At 40.3% G+C, this 19,848-nt stretch overlaps 1 protein-coding gene across 1 annotated transcript in view; it reads right to left on the bottom strand.

Moving 5' to 3' along the window:
• Positions 1–5,436: 5,436 nt before the first annotated feature.
• The window catches only part of LOC114645725 (von Willebrand factor A domain-containing protein 5A-like), an 85,690-nt gene continuing 71,278 nt past the window's right edge, over positions 5,437–19,848 (bottom strand). The window contains exons 15-18 of the mRNA XM_028793548.2: positions 19,632–19,778; positions 17,776–17,924; positions 6,695–6,821; positions 5,437–5,747 (exon numbers count right to left, since the gene is read on the bottom strand). Of these exons, the coding sequence (XP_028649381.1) occupies positions 5,668–5,747; positions 6,695–6,821; positions 17,776–17,924; positions 19,632–19,778 (503 nt within the window). The 3' untranslated portion in view covers positions 5,437–5,667. The remainder of the gene's footprint in view (positions 5,748–6,694; positions 6,822–17,775; positions 17,925–19,631; positions 19,779–19,848) is intronic.

Raw genomic sequence — 19,848 nt, 5'->3', positions numbered from 1 at the left:
TTTAATGATTTTTATCTTCACGTTTTGTTTTATGGATTATTTATTTAAAGAATGACTCTTTTTGGAAGGCACTGCACTTTATTTATTTGAACACTGTTCTTGTTTTGTTGGATTTTAAATAAAGCACTTGACACTTTTGCACCATCCCCTTGCTATGTTGTTGCCTCACTGATTAGCTCATCGGTAACATTACCGACGGTGTTGGGTTTAAGGGCTCCCGGACAGCAGATGGGAACATGTAGCAAACCCTCATATTCACAGCGCACTGCTGTTGGTCACTAGCCAGAGACATTTCAAGCCTCTCTGTGAACTGTGTTTTTGTCTGTGTAGGTGGTCTTGCTAATGTTAATTTTTGGTTGACATATTTTTCATGGCAAGATGGAATTTCTTTGGTTTGAGCTTTACCTTTGAGTCAGTCAGGGAGTGGTCTGTATCACAGTCTGCACCATGGAAAGCTCTGGTATTGCATACGCTGCTTAGGAAGTCATGTCAGGTGGTGACCAAGTCCAGCTGGTGCCAGTGCTTTGACCTTGGCTGTCTCCAGGAAACTTTACAACATGCCTTCTTCTGAAAAGAAGTATTTCTGACACACAGACTGCGATGATAGAAGAACTTAAGCAACCTCTGGCCATTCTCATTCATTTTTCCTATGCTGTGATGACCTAACACATTTGGCCAGGATTCTCAATTTGCACCCACCTTAGCGTTTAAATCTCCCAAAAAGTAAATGTGTCCTAACATTGGGATTATGTTAACAATGCTATCTAGGTGTTCATAGAACTGGGGGGTATTTTCCATACGTCGCTTAAATCATCCGAGATCAGATGCCTGATCTTGGATGAGTTGATGCCGGTGAAACTCATCCGGGATGTCAGTTTTTCAAATGAAGCCGTGTAGTAGATTAGTTTAGCTGGATCTAATCATCCGAGATGAATGCGCGCACCCGCGCTGAGTGAAAAGCCCATATATATTGAGTCTAGAAAACATGATCAGCAAGTCTTTGATTGGCTGTAACAAAATGACGAAAGAACGGGCGCATTTTTTTTCACACAAGCTTTGTGTGTGTGTGTGGGGTTAGTTAGTTACTTAATTAGTTAGTTACTCGAAGGATTTCAAGATTTAATATGCACAAGGGGCAACACTGCAAAAGCAGCCCAAACCAGAAAAGACGGCTAGCAAAAAGTGGCCGACAAATTAAGCACGTATGCATTGTACTTACTGAAAGCAGCGTTTCATTTCCTATGTGTCAGATTAATTATTATTTAATATGTCATAATTCCAGATCAAACGTGAGCACAAGGAGAACACGGGAACAGGTTAAAGTGAAGTACAAGAATATACTTCAAACTGGTAAAAATTGGTATATAACTATTTAAAGAATTGTTGACAGAAAGAATCATATATAATGTAAAGAACATTAGTTTTAAAGCTAATAAGAAGGCAGACAAGCAAAAAAACAGGTGGAGGTCCACGCAGTCCAGACCTAACCCCTGCAGAAGAGTTGGCTCTCCAGCAAAATGCCCATCGCCCTGTTTCTGAGGGCATTCCAGGGGGAAGCTCCTCCTCAGAACCGGTGGCAGGATGCAGTGGTCACTTCATTTCAGGTAAAGGATGGTCATTGCATATATTTGTCCTCCATGTGTGCCATAGGTATGTTCCATATAGCCCTCTTTTTTTGTTGGGTCAGTTGCAGGGAATGTCATATCCCTAGAACCAGCGTCTGACCAACGAGATATTGACGAAGGTCAAATATTTGATGAAGACACTGTCTGATTATTCATCAGGAGGAGAGGTACATTTTTCAAATCAAACTCCACTCTGATCAGTCCCATGTGCCCCAATCACATTTGGAAATCCTGGGTAATGAGAATGTTAGGCTGATTGTGAGATTCTTAATGGAACTGTGGGTGTTTTTGCCTGTGTATTACCTACCTGCAATGGCATGAAACGCCTCTTTTATTGTCTGCATACGCAGGTGTCCAGGAAACACTATGAAAACCCGAAGGAAATCTTTCAGAGCCAAACAGACTTTATGAATTGCCTGGCAAACTGCACTTTTAGATAGATTTTCTGCATCACCTACACTATGTAAAAAAAGTGCCGCTTGCAAAAAACCTCAAAGCAATGCATACTGTCTGGGTGGTGGTGAGAGCCCGACTTCACCGAGTTTGACTTCGAATATAAGGTCCTAATAAATTTTTGAGGTACAATATTCCCCCTCAGCTAAAGCGGTATCTTTTGAAAAGAATTTCCTCCGGAAGCAATAAAGGATCCTGCCGCTCACGCAAAACCCTCTCTATATGAAATTCTCTTCTTATAATTTGCGTACCGATATCAATTGGTCGCTCATTCATGAACATCGAAGTCATGATTGAATGAATTCCACGCACGGACACTGATTAAGTGTGTGAGCTAATCCTTGTTTACATCGAACAAACCGAGGATTAGAATGTGTTGCTATGACAACACATCCAGCAAGAGTTTCGAAAAACCGGCAGATCCAGAATCCGGCCAAATCGTCAACAATTACATCTGGCTAAACGAGTAATCCACGTCCGAAAAATACCCCCCCTGGCCTTTGACTTCAGAAGTGACTTTTAGGGTTGGTGCATAGAGGCACACAAGGTTTACAATACTTGCTGATGTGAAGAGGCGCAGGATGAGAACTCTTTCTGTGCCACCCATTGGAAGTTCAATCATGAGAAGTAGGGTGTTCCTGATGGCAAAACCAACTTCTTTCCCCTGTCAGAAAAAGGTATAATGTTCTTCCTCCAGGGATCCACTGTCTGGTAGACTTGTTTACTGCAGTGCTGTGATGTCAACATGCAGTCTGTGCGGCTAAAAATCAATTACTGTGGTATTTTGAGCACCGTCAATTTCTTCCCGGTCATCAGACAGTCCAGTGCACATTGTCTGCACATTCCAGCTTGAGATATGAAAAACTGGGGTCTTGAGCTTTTTCCAGTGATATTTTCCGGGTGCATAGTTAACGATCTGCTTGTTAAGCAAAACTCTGAACACCCATTGAAGCAGGCTGACCATGGCAGGTCAACACCTTACTAGCTGGGGGCTGCCCAGCTTGAGATGGCCAATATTTGACCAATGGAACATGAAGATCCCTCACACCATCGAATACAACCCGTGGCATCTAGGCACCTACACCAGTTGAGCAGGGACTTAAAACCCGTAAATGCTGTCTTTCGTTATGTGCTCGTACTTTGAGGCGAGACTGGCGAGACCTCTGCAGGGCACAGGCCTGGGCAACAGTATATGAGGGCCTTGTGCTGCCCAGGCAACAGAGCCCCCCCTTTCAGCCATGCTGACTAGATCCAAAGGAATGCAAAACATTGGAGCCGGCTTGGTGGTAGGAGTTGACGGAAGACGGTTCAATATTGACATCCAACCGCCTTCAGGACTCTGAATCCAGAGTTTTCCTCAGGGTTAACTTCCAAAACCTTTCCCATGATTGGGTAAAGCCGCAAAATAGCAGAGGTTTGAAATCAGAGATTTTCTTCTTCCATACCTGAATCCCACTGAAAATCTGTGGGGTGGCCTGGAGAGGGCTGTGCACAGGAGATGCCCATACAATCTGATGGCTCTATGACATTTTTGCAAGAAACAGTGGGAAAATATTGCAGTGTCAAGATGTGCCAAGCTGACAGACTCTTATCCAAAGAGACTGAGTGCTGTAAAAAAAAATCAAAAGGGGCTTCAACTACAGTAAGTATTAGTTTAGGGTGTGCACACTTAGGCAAATATGTATCTCTATGTTTTTGATCTTTATTTTTCCCTAAACCATTTATTTGTTTTCACAATAAAGGTGGAAAAATTTCTGATACAAATTAAATTGTTTTCTTCTGCTTTTTTATATATCATAAGAATCTTCCATTTTAACAGCTGTGTGTAGATTTTTTATATCCACTGTACTTGCCAGCTACCTACTTATTTGCTTTTTACTTCCACCTTAAAGCTACTGTATTTTCCATTTGCAGCCTGTAGATGGAGGTGCATACCAATTCTTAAACATACTGTTTGAAAGTTGTTCAAATGTGATGGCCTCATCTTTTCTGTATGGGACCATCTCAAAATTATGACATGGGGTTAACATCCTAATCCTAACCCTAAACCTAAGATGTTGCCCAAAGGCTAAATAAACCTAACCCTAGTATACCTATTCTAATAAGAAATATTTCTGTGGTATCTTTTACCTGTGGTTCTCTGAGCATGGCATGCATGAAAAGGGGGTCAACTGACCCAGCACACTGAGCCACATCACTATGGACTTGTCTTTTCTGTTTTACAAAGTCTCTGACTTCTGACACTTGGGAGTTTCTTCTAATTCACCATATATACATACATATATATGGTTGAAATAGTTTTACTGTCAAATAAATGCAAAGAATGCAAAGAAACACGTTTCGCCCTAATTCTGGGCTCATCAGGCGTACACACTCACTGCATCCCCTTCTCTGGGAATCGAACCTTGGACGTCAACGCCAGAGGCGAAGCCTCTAACGTTGCGCCACGGCATGTGGTTCGTTCATTTGACAACATGTAGATCGGGGTAATTACATTCATGGCATTTGTAGTCTGAATCACAATCTGATTGTATGGGTGGTTACCTACCAGGTAACACTTGTAGTTGGTCAGCAAGTCGGCTAACATCCGCCACGGTGCTCTCTTTCAGTTGCAAGAAGCAGATCATTGAATGGTTGAAGCTCTAGCGCTGATGTCCGAGGTTCGATTCCCCGAGAGGGGGGTGCAGCGAGTGTGTACGCCTGATGAGCCCAGAATTAGGGCGAAACATGTGTTTCTTTGCATTCTTTGCATTTATTTGACAGTAAAACTATTTCAACCATTCTATGATCTGCTTCTCGCTACTGAAAGAGGGCACCATGGCGGATGTTAGCCGACTTGCTGACCAACCACAAGCGTTACCTGGTAGGTAACCAGCCATACAATCAGATTGTGATTCAGACTACGAATGCCATGAATGTAATAAATTATATTTTATATATATATATATATATATATATATATATACTGGCAGTCCCCAAATTATGAACATCCGACCCCACGACTTACGAACAGGGCCGCAGCTGCGACATATACACCTCAGTAATTGCCACTCCATCATCTTCGGCCTGGGGACGCTGCAAGCGGTGGCTGGACGGAGGCTGGAGGGGGGCGATTTCGCTGCTCGCGCAGTGTAGTGTCCCTCGGGCGGCTCCCAGCGGTGACCCATGGTCCATAGTCAACGGGGCCACAGCTATCGCTCGTGTGCAGGATGGAGGCTTGATGGGGCAGTTTGCTGCCCGTCCACCAAGCCACTGCAGCTACTGCTCCTGCTACCTTATATGCAAAGTTTGATTCACATACAAGAGTTTATATGTGAAAATTTGAAAAACAAAGAAAAAAACAAAACAAAAAAAGACATTCATGAAGAGCCTTAGCAATTTTGCTCTATTGTGTCAATGCTCACCTCCATATTTGCATACATTTGTAAAGATGTTACAGAAACAGATATTGTGGGAATCCTGGGATTCATTTAGCCAAGTCAGGAAGAAGCAGAAATAGAAAGCCAAGTCTTTGAAGCACTAAATTCTTAACATAATATATAATGCATCTGCACATTTGCTTGCAAAAATCATGTTTTGCGTCTTAGGGTTACAGGGCCAGTGTTTGCAGGTCCACCTGACATCCCAGCAAGTCATTTCCAGCTTGTAGGCACAATTTAGGATTTAAGCCTGAAAACATAAAAAAAATAACAATAATACTTTTCTTAAAATATGAATAAGATGTATAACTTCTCAAATGTATTAAGTTCACTAAGAAAGAAACTGAATAACATCCTGTAAATATATTATACTACTTCTTGTTGTGTAAACTTACACTTTGATTTTACAGTATGCAAGATCTTGTTTTATCAGTGTCAAAGTGAAATTCATTTCTAAAACTGACAATAAGATAAAAACCCATCACTGGCAACACTTATCCGCCTGGAGTTTGCATGTTCGTTCAGTATATGTGTGTGTTTTCTCTCATTAAGCTCCATCTCCTGTCCAGGTAATTGGTGATGACAAAACCTCTTCAGTGTGAGATCTTGGTGTGTGCTTGACTGTGTCTAGTGAAGCATGTCCGTCATTCTTGCCGTGCACTTGATGGTGTAAGTTTCACACCCCTGCAATCATGCACTGTAATGAGTGGGTTCATAAAACAGAATCTTATTTGAGATAGGTGGTGAATGGAAGGTTGTTCAAGCAAGAAAGTGTTTAAAAAAAATACATGGGTGGATGTAATAAGAAAATGTAGCTGAACCACAACACATGTTAACCACCAGTAAAATAAAAAGATTATGAGACTGGACAAATGTGCAGGGTGCCACAGAAAGGTAGCTTCAGGATTACTGTGAATAGCCATGTCCCAGGACGTGCTCCACTTTTAAGTAAAAAAGAATAAACCGTATGCATAGTGTAATACATTCAGTTTAACTTGTTCAATACATCATTTTGAAAATAAATGCAAACAAAGTAAAGATCGTATACAAGTTTTCATCTCTCGCTGAAAATGGATGAAACCCTTGTGTATAATTATGGTCACAAGTTATTACATACACTACTATTATTTACTTGAATTGTACAGAAAATAGTACAGTATTTGCAATTTGGTGAAACTTCTATTAAACAGATCATACCTGTCTGTGCTTTAATCCAGGAAACTGCTTTTAGAGCCACAAATTCCCACTCAACCTTTTGATGTGAATTAAAACCGTGGAGCCAAAGCAGTGCCAGAAATGTTGCCCAAACCGACTTGTCCTTTATCTAGAAAATGAAAAAACAAAGATTAATTAATTCATTTTCTTTCCATCCCAGTTACTTAGTGCCCATCTTGGCTGCACTGGACACAAGGAGTCATATCAACTGTGATCAGTACACCAATTTATTATACAGCACACACTTTCTAAGACAGAGCCAACGTATACCCCAAATTGCCATGAGACCCACTGTGTTGAATCATTTAAGATGAAGTCAAGTCAAGTTGGGGAGCATGCCGCTCCCACTACACAACGAAACAACTTGGGATCCCAGTTTGCAACCCCCAAGGCAGACACGCGGTCCAGTCCTACCCTCCGGAAATGACCCTCTATCTGCCGCAACCAGGTGATACGTGGGCGAACCCTTGGCCTGGTCCAGCCACTCAGGTCCCCAACAATGAGGATCCTATGAGCTGGATCACCCTCAGGGAAACGTGCCACATGGCTGTAGTGCCGTAACTGACGCTCCCTCACAATGCAGGTAATGTGTCTCGTTCGGGACTCCATGAGCAACTGCTCATTCAACACAAAGTCGAACCAATGGTACCCAAGGATTTTCTGGAGAGACAAAGGAGTCCAGTCTTCATCTCAGGTCACTGGATAGCGTCCATGTCTCGCAACCATATAGCAAGAGAGGAAGCACCAGGACTCTAAAGATTTGGACCTTCGTCCTTTTGCATAGATATCGGGAGCGCCACATACCCCTTTCCAGTGACTTCATCACCCCCCATGCTCTACCAATCCGTCTACTGACTTCATAGGAACAGCCACCAGAGACATGAATGTCACTGCCAAGGTAAATAAACCTCTCGACAAGGTCGGCACTCTTTCCGCAAACAGACAAACTGCTGATGGCTGCACCCAAGAGGTCATTAAAGGCCTGGCTATCGGTTTTTATCCGGGACACTCGCAAGCCCAGACACTCAGACTCCTCACTCAGTCTCTCGAGCATCCCGATCAGAGCCTCCATTGACTCCGCGAAGATGACAGCATCACCAGTAAAGTCAAGATCCGTGAATCTTTCTTCACCAACAGATGCCCCACAGCCACTGGACCCCACGACCTTGCCCAACACCCAGTCCATACAAACATTGAACAGAGTAGGAGCAAAAACACACCCCTGACGAACCCCAGAATCAACTGGGAAAAACGCAGAGGTCCTGCCTCCACTCTGCACAGCAACCTCGAGGGGTTCCCTTGAACCCTCAGGATGTCCCACAGGGCAGCTTGATCAACTGAGTTGAACGCTTTACAAAAATCGACAAAGGCTTTAAAGAAACTCTGCTCATATTCGCGTTTGTGCTCCATGAGAACCCTCAGTGCCAGGATGCGGTCGATGGTAGACTTCTTAGGCGTAAAACCAGACTGTTCCGGTCGCTGGTAGGTGAGCAAGTGATAATGGATCCTATTGAGGACAACCCTAGCAAGGACCTTACCCGGCACCGAGAGCAGTGTTATAACCTTGTAGTTGTTGCAATGCAGGCGATCACCCTTCCCTTTCCAGATAGGGATGACAAGTCCCATTTTCCAGCCAGTTGGGATGATGCCAGTCTCCCAAATGGAAGCAAATATTGCTTGAAATGCCATGAGGACAGCCTTACCACCAGCCTGGAGACGTTCACCATGGATACCACAAATCCCTGCAGCCTTGCCTCTCTCAGCTGGTTCACCACCTGTGCAATCTCAGTGAGACTGGGTGGTTCACAGCTAATTGGAGGATCAGCCTCAAGAACCGAGTACCCAGAGAAATAATAAATAACTACTTAATAACATTTGCTGTATGTTATGTAGAATTCCCAGGGCTACCCGTTCTTTTGGTCTGGAACCCCAGCAGATTTCATTTTATTTCTCCTGCTTAACTGGAGGTTTTTTTTTTTTTCTGCCCATCCTGGACACCTGACCTTATCACCAGTCTTGCATTTAGAGACTTAAAAAAAAATTGTCTATATTTAAGGGCTATACTTCTCTTAATTATATGTCTATCTAATTTAAGTATGCATTACTTATTTTGTATACTAATTATTCATTATTATTCTTACCTAATTTTAAGTTTCTTCTTTACTTGTAACAATGTCTTTGACATCTTGTAAAGCACTTTAAGTTAAATCCTTTGTATGAAAAGGTGCTATAGAAATAAATGTTGCTGTTTAGTTCTGTCCATCCTAAATTGAACATCATGGTATGTTGGAGAAAACAATAGAATCAAACACAAGCACAGAGTGACCATGCAAACTAAGAACACTGTGCCTTTGCATGGATTCAAATTTAGGACCTAAGGGTTGTTATGGTGCAGTGGTTAGTGTTTCTACATAAAATCACCCAAAAATGAAATGGCCACAGAGAACAAATGCTTTAATATTATTTTACACTAGTGTCTGAAATATTTTCAGATGTTTTATGCATTCATTAAATAATATGCTGTTTATGCTCCTATGAGTATTTCTTTGTTTTACTGTTCCTTCACTGTAACCAGAGATAAAACCCCTGGAAGACAAATACAAAGAACTGGACTGAGGAAAGTACACACCTGTACTTTTATATTGTGAAGCTTGTTGATTCTAACCATTCTGGTGCACATTTAATGTTCTTCTCATTTGTGTGAGGCTCTCAGGGAGTGCCACCTGCCCTACATTAATAGGCATAAGGCTGAATAAACTCTGGATAGGAAGGTAGTCCAAAAAAGTCTATACTTATTCAGAAAACAACACTTATTAACACTGATGTATGTCAAAGGCAACAGCACTAAGGATCTCTCATGGATTTTCAAAACCTTCTCCTTTAATCTAAAAAGCCACAACAACATTATCACTATTTGAGGCAACCCGGGAAAGTCAATTCATACCCTTGCATCCTCAATAACTTCCAAAGCAGCACACAGTAGATCATGCTGTTTGGCTGCATCATGATCTGTTATGGTAACTGTACTGTATAAAATCAAACGTATTTATGTAAAATGTTTCGGATCATCACTAGGGCCATGCATCAACCAATACTGGACATTTCTGAGGAAAAAGTGCCTGAGTAAAGTACTCTTCAAGAACTTGAACAAAACACAGCTACAGACCATTCCTTATCTGTCACTGCGTAAGAGATACTGAAATATAACACCAGCAAACTGTTAACCCGTGTTCATTAAAGCTGGCATCATACTACAGCGTTCTTCCAGTGGAAGAATTCAAGTATCTCTGGGTCTTGTTCACGAGTGAGGGAAGAATGGAGCGTGAGATCGACAGGCGGATCGGTGTGGCGTCCACAGTGATGCGGGCTCTGTATCGGTCTGTCGTGGTGAAAAAGGCAAAGCTCTCAATTTACCGGTCGATCTATGTTCCTACCCTCACCTATGGTCATGAGCTGTGAGTAGTGACCGAAAGAATGAGATCGCGAATACAAGCGGCTGAAATGAGTTTCCTCCGCAGGGTGTCTCAGCTCTCCCTTAAAGATAGGGTGAGAAGCTCAGTCATCCGGGAGGGGCTCAGAGTAGAGCCGCTGCTCCTCCGCATCGAGAGGAGTCAGATGAGGTGACTCAGGCATCTGATCAGGATGCCTCCTGGACACCTCCCTGGTGAGGTGTTCCGGGCACGTCCAACTGGGAGGAGGCCCTGGGGAAGACCCAGGACACGCTGGAGGGACTATGTCTCCCGGCTGGCCTGGGAACGCCTTGGGATTCTCCCGGAAGAGCTAGAAGAAGTGGCTGGGGAGAGGGAAGTCTGGGTATCTCTGCTCAAGCTGCTGACCCCGCGACCCGACCTCGGATAAGCGGAAGAGGATGGATGGATGGATGGATGGATGGATGGATGTTGAATACATGGTAACCACTTGTTCAATGGTAAATTAATGGGAATTGGTGTTGAACTTGCAGCAGACATCTGTCACTGAGCAGGACCGTAGCCACAGACAGCTTCTTTACAGCGCTTTCGCTGGCTAGTGGACTGCTGTAACGCAACGCAACTCTGCTTAGCACCATAAGTAAAATGGGTCTTCCACCTGCAGCTAAAGTCACTTCAGTAGGTTGAAGCAGGTTGAAAGAAGGTCAGCTCAGTTCTGCTAGACAGTAGTCATCCTCTTGTTCCTAAATTTTAGCTAATGCAATCAAGCTGCAGATTTAGGAACTCTTATTCCCAGGGCTATAAGCGTTTGAATTCTGTTACTTGTATGGATGCTGTTGAATTATGAATTATTATTATTATGTACTGTTAAAAGCAATTATTCAATCTTGAGTGTGTGTACTAGCGTTTTCAAATAATGACGTGCATGTGCGAGAGAGGCAGAGATGGATTCGATCTCATTCAAGTGGTTACTAGAATATAAAATGAACACTTTCACAAAAAGTATAATGAAACAAGTGTGCTTTTATTCAAGAATAAAACTGAATAACAAAAAATTCAAGTGACAACAAGATACTAAGAACACTTGATTCCCCAGTGTCCGTGTGTCTGGTTCTACCCCTTCCGCTATATCTTTTTCAGTTTGCAAAACTTTACACTGGCTGTTACAGACTGAAATTAAAGGCTTCTTCTTTTTGGGAACAGACACCATCAGCATGACACTGTCAGATCTAAACATTAGCATGGCGTATTACTCGCGTACTGAAGTGACTTTAGCTGCAGGTGGAAGACCCATTTTACTTAGGGTGCCAAGCAGAGTTGCGTTGCGTTACAGCAGTCTACTAGCCAGTGAAAGCGCTGTGAAGAAGCTGTCTGTTGCTACGGTCCTGCCGTTATCTAGTCCAGGGGTCCTTAATCGCGGTCCTGGAGGGCTGCAGGTTTTCCTTCCAACTGGTTTCCTAATTAGAACTCAGTTCTTGCTGATAATGAAACTTAGTATTTAACTGTATGTCTTGTTAGTGCTTTCATTCATCCAAGATAAATTTTAATTGTGCTGTAGAGTTTCTCTACCTGGGAGCATTATCCATGTGTTTTGTGGACCAGAATAGAATTAAACTTACCGTAGATACTCGCGTATAAGTCGAAAAATTTATGCCTTAAAATTCATTCAAAAAAACAGGGTTGACTTATCCGCGGGGCAACACAATTGTCCATAGAATTTGGGTAATGACATTGTACACTCAACGCTTCACAGTGTTGAGTAACCGGTCATCTGCTGTTTCCCATGGTCTTTGAAATAATTATAAGCCAGCAATACTATTGCTAATTAGCTAGTTTTTTTCTAATTTCATTAAATAATTCTTTAAACTGTGAAATACTTGAATTTGAGCATTAGCTTTTGCAGGTTTTGGATAACAAACATACCATTAGCTGCCATGTGCAACGCACGCTATCAATGCGATGCAAGCGCAGCCCACGATTCAAAAAAATTTCTCTGCCTACCTGTTTTTCTCATCTGACAGTAGCTGAAAAGCAGCATCAGGAGAGAGCAGCCTGAAGTAGTCCAGCAGCGGGTGATCTGTCGTGTCCAACAGCAAGCCATGCTGTCTTGTGAAGTCCGGTAGCCAGTTCGGCTCCCACGGATCAATGTCTGGGTATTCCTCCCACGCGAACCTTGCCGTAGGTGCATCGGCTGTGCGAATGCGTTCAGCTGGTAGCTGATCAGCTGGCGTGGCATCGGCTGGTGTCTGATCAGCTGATGCCGGCTTCTCACTCTCTTGCTCGATTCCTGATCACTGTCAATAAAATCTGATTCTGAAAAATCAGAGTCAAACTCAGCGATAATGTGCAAAACATCGTCTGCCGAGTGTTTTCTTTTCTGCACTCGCTTCGCTCCCTTGTGACATATCGATGCCATCTTGCCTTTGTTTACATTTGTTTACATTTCGCAACTCACGCACACGCAAGGATTAGTTACCGGGTCAAGGAGTCTAACATTTCTCCAAGCACAGAGGGAATGCCTGTGACGTGACAGTGAGTTTTGTCACCATTAACAGCTGATTGTCGCCCTTTATCTCTGATAGCTGTCAAGTTTTACCCTCGACTTATACGTGGGTCATAACAAATTTCTTAATTTTGGGTTTAAAAATACACTCGACTTATCTGCGAGATCGACTAACACGCGAGTATCTACGGTAATGCTCCTTCCAATTCCCTTCTCATTTATTTCTAAACTTTTTTTATTTTTTTAATTTTTTTTTTAAAAACAGAGACACTTTTATTGGTGCATATGCACAGGTTTAAAAGGAAGCAAATTGGCTGGAGAGCTGCTGGTTTATTGGTTATCTGCATTTTACTATTAACTAATGACTGATTAACAAAACAGGCAACAATTAAAATTTTAACAGCTGCTAAAACTAAAATAGGCAATTAAGGGTTCTGAATTGTAACAGGCAAGATAACTAAAATTAAGCCCAAAAATGTACTGCTTTAGTAGTAAATAAATGGGCTCTAATTAAAAAATTGGTTGACGTGGAAACCTGCAGACACTGCGGCCCTTCAGGACTATAATTGAGGATCACTGATCTACAATGTAATTAAATTTGTCTATGATGAACGGAATGAAAGTGCTAAAAAGCCATATAGTTAAACACCATGTTTCATTATCAGCAGACACTAAGGTCTAATTGGGAAACTGGCTGGAATGAAAACTTATAGCTACTGCGGCCCTCCAGGACCACGATTAAGGACCCATAGTCTAGTCTGACAGCGGTCATGGGACATCGTATCTTTGATTTGCAGTACTACAAACATTTCTATGCAGGCATCAGCTACAGTGCTGCTCTTGTGAAAAGAATGGAGATAAATGCCATCCACTCAAAGAGGGAGAGTCAAGTTTGTTGTACCACGTAAATGTCACTGAGAGAATAAAACTGAATAATAAAAAAAACAAGCACTAACTTTTACAAGTAGCCGAAATTTACACTGGGTGTTGAGTTTTTAACTCATTGACAGCCACATGTAAATCAAATGCTTTTTTTTCATTTGGTTATATTCTTTTTATTTATTTTTTTTTATTTTATTTATTAATTTTTATTGTAATCATTCCATACAAATAGATCAATTTATAACCAAACAAATTAAAGACAAATCAAACCCCACCCCTGAGAAGGAGAGCTTAGCCAAAGGAGAATTGCTTAGGGATTTTTAATAAGACAACAATAAGCAAAGGAAAGGGAGAAATAAATATATATGTAAATAAGAGATGGAGAAGGGAATTAAGTGCGGTAATAGTTATGTCTCTTATTCTAAAATAATATTGATCAGATCCTGCCAGGTTTTGAAAAAATTTTGTACAGATCCTCTAACTGAGAATTTGATTTTTTCCAATTTCAAATAATATAAAACATCGGTTTCCCACTGACTTATCAGAGGAGAGTTAGGATTCTTCCAATTGAACAGAATAAGTCTGCGTGCCAAAAGTGTAGTGAATGCAATCACCATTTGCTTGTCCTTCTCCACTTCAAGTCCGTCTGGAAGAACACCAAACACAGCTGTTATTGGGTTAGGAGGGATTGTGACCCCAAGGCTGTCTGAAAGGCACTTAAAAATTTTTGTCCAAAATGATCTTAATTTGGTGCAGACCCAGAATATGTGACCCAGTGAGGCAAGAGCTTGGTTGCAGCGTTCGCAGGTTGGATCTTGCCCTGGAAACATTTTGGACAGTTTTAAGCGAGACAGATGAGCTCGATACATAATTTTTAGTTGAATAATTCTATGCTTTGCGCATATGAAGCTCGAGTGAATTCTCTGCTTTGCTACCTTCCATTCCTTTTCTGATATATTGATTAAGAGATCTTCTTCCCAATGTCCTCTTGGATCTTTGAAAGGCAGGGACTCTAATAAGATTTTATATAATGCGGAAATGGTGTTTAATTCCTTGGCAATGAGCAGTATTTTTTCCAGCATTGTGGAGGGTGCAAGGTGGGGAAAATCGGGCAATTTCTGTTTAACAAAATTTCTAATTTGAAGATAGTGAAAGAAATGTGTAGCTGGGAGGTTGAATTTTGAACATAATTGTTCAAAAGATGCAAATATGTTGTCTATATAAAGATCTCTGAGCATTTGAATCCCAAAACTTTTCCAGGTATTAAAAACTGGATATGTTTGCGAGGGTTGAAGGAGGTGGTTTTCTTGCAGAGGTGCCACCGATAAAAGATTTTCCATCTTAAAATGCTTTCTAATTTGGTTTCATATTCTAAGTGAGTAAAGCACAATTGGGTTATTAGTATATTTGCGATACCTTGCATTTATTGGAGAGCAGAGCAGGGCGTATAAAGAAGTACTACAGGATTTTATTTCTATTGCGGACCAGGCCTGTGTATGTTCATTTATTTGTGTCCAGGTTTTTATGGCTTGTATGTTTGCTGCCCAGTAATAAAACTGAAAATTAGGTAGAGCTATGCCACCTTCTGCCTGAGGTCTTTGTAGGGTTGCTCTTCGGATACGTGGGTGTTTTGAGTTCCAAATGAATGAGGTTATTGTTGAATCTAATTGCTTAAAACATGATTTATTGATATATATTGGAATGTTTTGAAATAAAAAAAGAAGTTTAGGAAGGATATTCATCTTAACAACGTTAATTCTTCCGGCTAGAGTGAGATGAAGGGTTGACCATCTATCCAGGTCTTGCTTAATTTTTTCCATACAGACGGCAAAATTTTGTTGATAAAGAGCTTTATGTTTACTTGTGATATTTACCCCTAGGTATTTAAACTGATCTGCTATGGTAAAAGGTAGGGTGTCTAATCTAATATTATATCCTTGTGAATTCACTGGAAAGAGTATACTTTTATTCAGATTAATTTTAAAACCAGATATCTTTTGAAATTCTGTTAGTGCTGTTAGAACTGCAGGGACAGTGTTTTCTTGTCTGATATATATAAAACCATATCATCTGCATATAGAGAAATTTTCTGTTCCAGTCCTTCTCTGACAATCCCCTTTATCTGATAAGAACTTCGGCAGTGAACCGCCAGTGGTTCAATGGCGATTGCAAATAGCAGTGGTGACAAGGGACATCCTTGTCTGGTGCCACGTTCTAGCTTAAAGTAGTCTGAGAAAATGTTATTAATACAAACTGAAGCTTCTGGATTGGTATACAGTAGTTTGATCCATGCACAAATATTTGGGCCAAACCCAAATTTCTCCAATGCAGTGAAAAGGTAGTTACATTCAATCATATCAAATGCTTTTTCTGCGTCTAATGATAGTAATATCTCTGGGGTGTTTGATTTTGCTGGTGAATATATAACATTAAACAAGCGTCGGAGATGGGAAGATAGATGTCGGCTTTTAATAAATCCAGTTTGATCCTGTGATATTACCGAGGGCAGCACTTTCTCCATCTTTCTAGCTAGAATTTTTGAGAGTATTTTAACATCATTATTCAGGAGTGATATTGGTCTGTATGATGCACATTGTAACAAGTCCTTATTTTGTTTAGGAAAGACGGTGATTAATGCTTGTCGAAATGTTTGAGGTAGTATTTGGTTTGAGGTAGCATTTGGTTATATTCTTGATTAAAAGCACATGTTTATTTGATATTTGGACTAAAGTCTTCACACATTACACACTTCTCTTCATTATTAGTATAACATGGAAAAAGTTTCTGCTTTAAATATGTGTTCAGCATTTCTTGCATTTCCTTTCATCCTACACTTACCCAGATCTTTGTAGACACACAGCACATATGAAATGCATGTATTCCAAATAACGATAGACTGTATTATTTACCTTATACAACTCTAGGAACCTCACACACAGATAAGGAGTCTTGGCTTGAACTGGGAGAACTTTTTGTCCTCGAGCTGAGCTCCGTCAAGACGTGGGGATGGGACAGCAGGCTGCTTGCTGCTTGTCCTGACCGATACATTTACAAGACAAAAGACGCTGACAGAGAGGTGAGAAAGGATTTAAGGTGGACCAGGATTATGAGTTTTTTCGTAGGCTTCAGGAATTCTAGTGTTAAAAGAACAAGCTCAATTACAAGATGCACTCTAAACTCCCTTGAGGTAGTAGCAAAGAAGAGAATTAAAACAAAACTGAGTGCCAATATGAACATTGCTGCACATCCTCTCACTTACACTATTATTCAACAAAAGTGTGTCGAGACACACTACTGGGGTCCTTTATACCAACAGTGATAACACCTGCATAATGCTACACTGTGAAGTGACAGCAAAGTCAGACGTTATTCTTTGGTTTTAATTTTCTTGCTTTATAGTCATTCTGGTGTATGTTCAGATCATACTGTGTTTATTTATTTAATTGATTAATTAACTTGCTTATTTATGCATTTATTTATTTAAACAGCGTCTGCAAGAAGCAAATTTTCTCCTGGGGACAAATAAAGCACTCTCTATCTGCCTTATATTTCAGTCTTTCCTGTTGCAAACAAATTTCCTTCTGGGCTAATAAAAATCTGCCTAACCTAATGATGTTGGATAATGATGCTACTTCAATAAACAAAGTAGTAATTTAAAAAAACAAACAAACAAACAAAAAAAAAACTATTGTTTGTTCACTTACGCCCACTTTCTCCAACATTGCATTTAGTTTAAATCTGAGACAATTCATTATGCAAATTTTACAAAAACAGATGATATTATAAAGGGGCAAATACTTTTTCACAGCATTATGTGGTTTTTGTAATTGTAATGAGTTTAGCAAATGAAAAAATGAAATGAACTGGGGAATGGAACCGATCTAAAAACGGGTCAACAAATAGTGTTTTAAACAGGCCAAAGTTCAAAACCTAACAGGAGGAAAAATCTAGGGTTCAGTTCCAAAATAGTGTCAAAACTGAAATCAAGGGAGTCTTGGCTGCTCAGAATACTATAAAAAAAAAGAAAAGTAAGTTAACCTTCAGACAATACCTGTGTAGAAAAAAAATCCGAAAACTTGCCAGGTCTGCCATTTAAAATACTAATCGTGCTATAATGTCAGCATGCCCACAAGCAACCAAAAATTAATATGTGTAACAAAAACCTTACAGTGTTCTCTCAGGAAATAGAACTCATATTTTTATTGTAAGAATGTTACAAAAAAATACATTTTTCTGTCTTGCACACTTACCTCTACTGGCATTTTCTGCAGCACATCCTTTTCTGTCTTACTAAATAAAGTCATCAATCCTTTCTCTAGATTCCAAGACCCATCAGCATTTTGAAGGGAAACCAGATTTAACAAGGGGTCAATTCTCTCTTTTTTCTTTTCAACAAATTCTAAAACAGGAAAGAAGCAGAATATTTTTTATTTAAAACTATAAATGCATTGCTTACATTTTTTCAGCATGTATGCATTTGTTAGACAACTTTCATGCTGTATATTTATTTTAATCTTAGTTGAATTCTGTATTTCATAAAATAAAATCAAGAAAATGTAACAAACTTTCATACTTTTAAAAATTACAATACCAAACATAACCAAACTGGCAGAAATTCATCATTATCTGGAACTGTGCAATGTCTTAAAAGTTCACATCATCATTTCAAAACATCAGCAATGTTCAATACCATCAAGATTGGTGAGGTGCTTGCGGAATATAAATATTTAGCTGCTCTACCCATGTACCACATAAAGCATCTCCATGGGGTTATTGATGAATGGTGTGCAGGCATTTTAGTTTGGGACGAAGGAGTTAGTTCTCTTGTCCAACAGATTGTTGCAAATCAGTATATGTACCGGTATTCAGTAATGTTATGATGATGATTCAAAGGTGATTCGTTTCAAGTTCATTTAAAATTGGTACAAATCACAATGCCAAATCGGCACAAAACTCTAAAATTAAATCTGCCTCATAAATTGAATTTGAATAAATGTCTACCAGCAGAAAACTAGAAGTTGCTAATTACTTTTACTCATTCAAACACAAACTTCTCAGTTGTTGACTTTCTATCATCTTCTGAACAAAAAGGTGACTTGGCATACATTCTAGAAAAAAAAATGTGACTTTATGGTTTCAATGTGGCTTGGCTATAGCCATATTTTGCCTTTTCTTACAAGTGCAAGTGACAAGCCACAAAAAGCACATAAAGCTGAGTGCTGACTTGTATTGCAAGCATGTAATATACAATGTACATGCAGAAGGATAATGGATCATGGCTTTTGGAAAAAAAAAACATATAAGGCTCTGCTTTGATATATAATGTAATCAGTTTATTTCAGATTTATTATCTTCTGTACACAGTACTAATTACATTCGTATTAGCCTAACCTCCCAATTCTTTACTACTTTTACGTGACAGGGTTGGGGGACTCTCCCTTGGGGGTTGGTGCAAGTGTCTGATACTATATGACATCAAAGGGAGGGAGGACCTCCATGAAGCACTGAGCGCTTTTAGTACCAGCCCACTTCAAGCACTGCCTGTATGACCAAACAAGCACCACCACTTTCCTTGTCCAGGTCCCGAATCTCATTGCATATGTTTTGCAAAATAACACATAGCAAACCTGTCCATTATTTTAGGGATAGTAAGCTACCTATAACAGCGCTGCAAAGAGTGAGAAATCAAGGACAATCACAGCCTGTTAGAATGGCAGCAGCAAATACCTACCTGTACTCTTCCCATTAAAACTTTGTGTTTGACGAACTGATCTGGTTGCCTTCCCTCAGCTACAAAGCGCACTACTGATAAGCTAGCTAAAGTCAGTTATGTTACGTACCTACTGCTGTAAATAGGAGTGCTTGAAGTTTTTCTTATGAGACACGTGACATTAAAAAAAAAAAAAAAAAAGTGATGGCTGCAGTTTAGCGCTTTGAGGAAATTCCTGCAAATATCTGGAGTAATCAATTATGTTTATTTACATCAACGATCTTCCCAGCCAATCGGGAATGGACGATATCATTGACTATCAACTTAGCCCTAACCTAAACAAAATATTTTTGAAAACCTCTTTGAACACAGTAGCAACATTTATTATTTCCTTACCTGGCATATCAGCAGTGATAGAATTACACTGTGCCTTAAACATCATTTTAGGACGTCCTAACAGCATAGGTGGGGGTGGACATGGATGGGCCATTGCACGTCTGGGCATTGCACAAGCCATCATCACTGGTGCTCCTGAACAAAGTGCTACATTAAAAAAAAAATATATATATCAACAAAAAGTATACTACTACTGCCACTACAGTCTACTTTAAAT

Source organism: Erpetoichthys calabaricus, chromosome 2, assembly GCF_900747795.2.
Source record: "Erpetoichthys calabaricus chromosome 2, fErpCal1.3, whole genome shotgun sequence".
In the NCBI taxonomy this organism is placed as follows: domain Eukaryota; kingdom Metazoa; phylum Chordata; class Cladistia; order Polypteriformes; family Polypteridae; genus Erpetoichthys; species Erpetoichthys calabaricus.
Note: the sequence above shows the minus strand (reverse complement) of the source record. Positions and strands in the feature narration are given on the sequence as shown.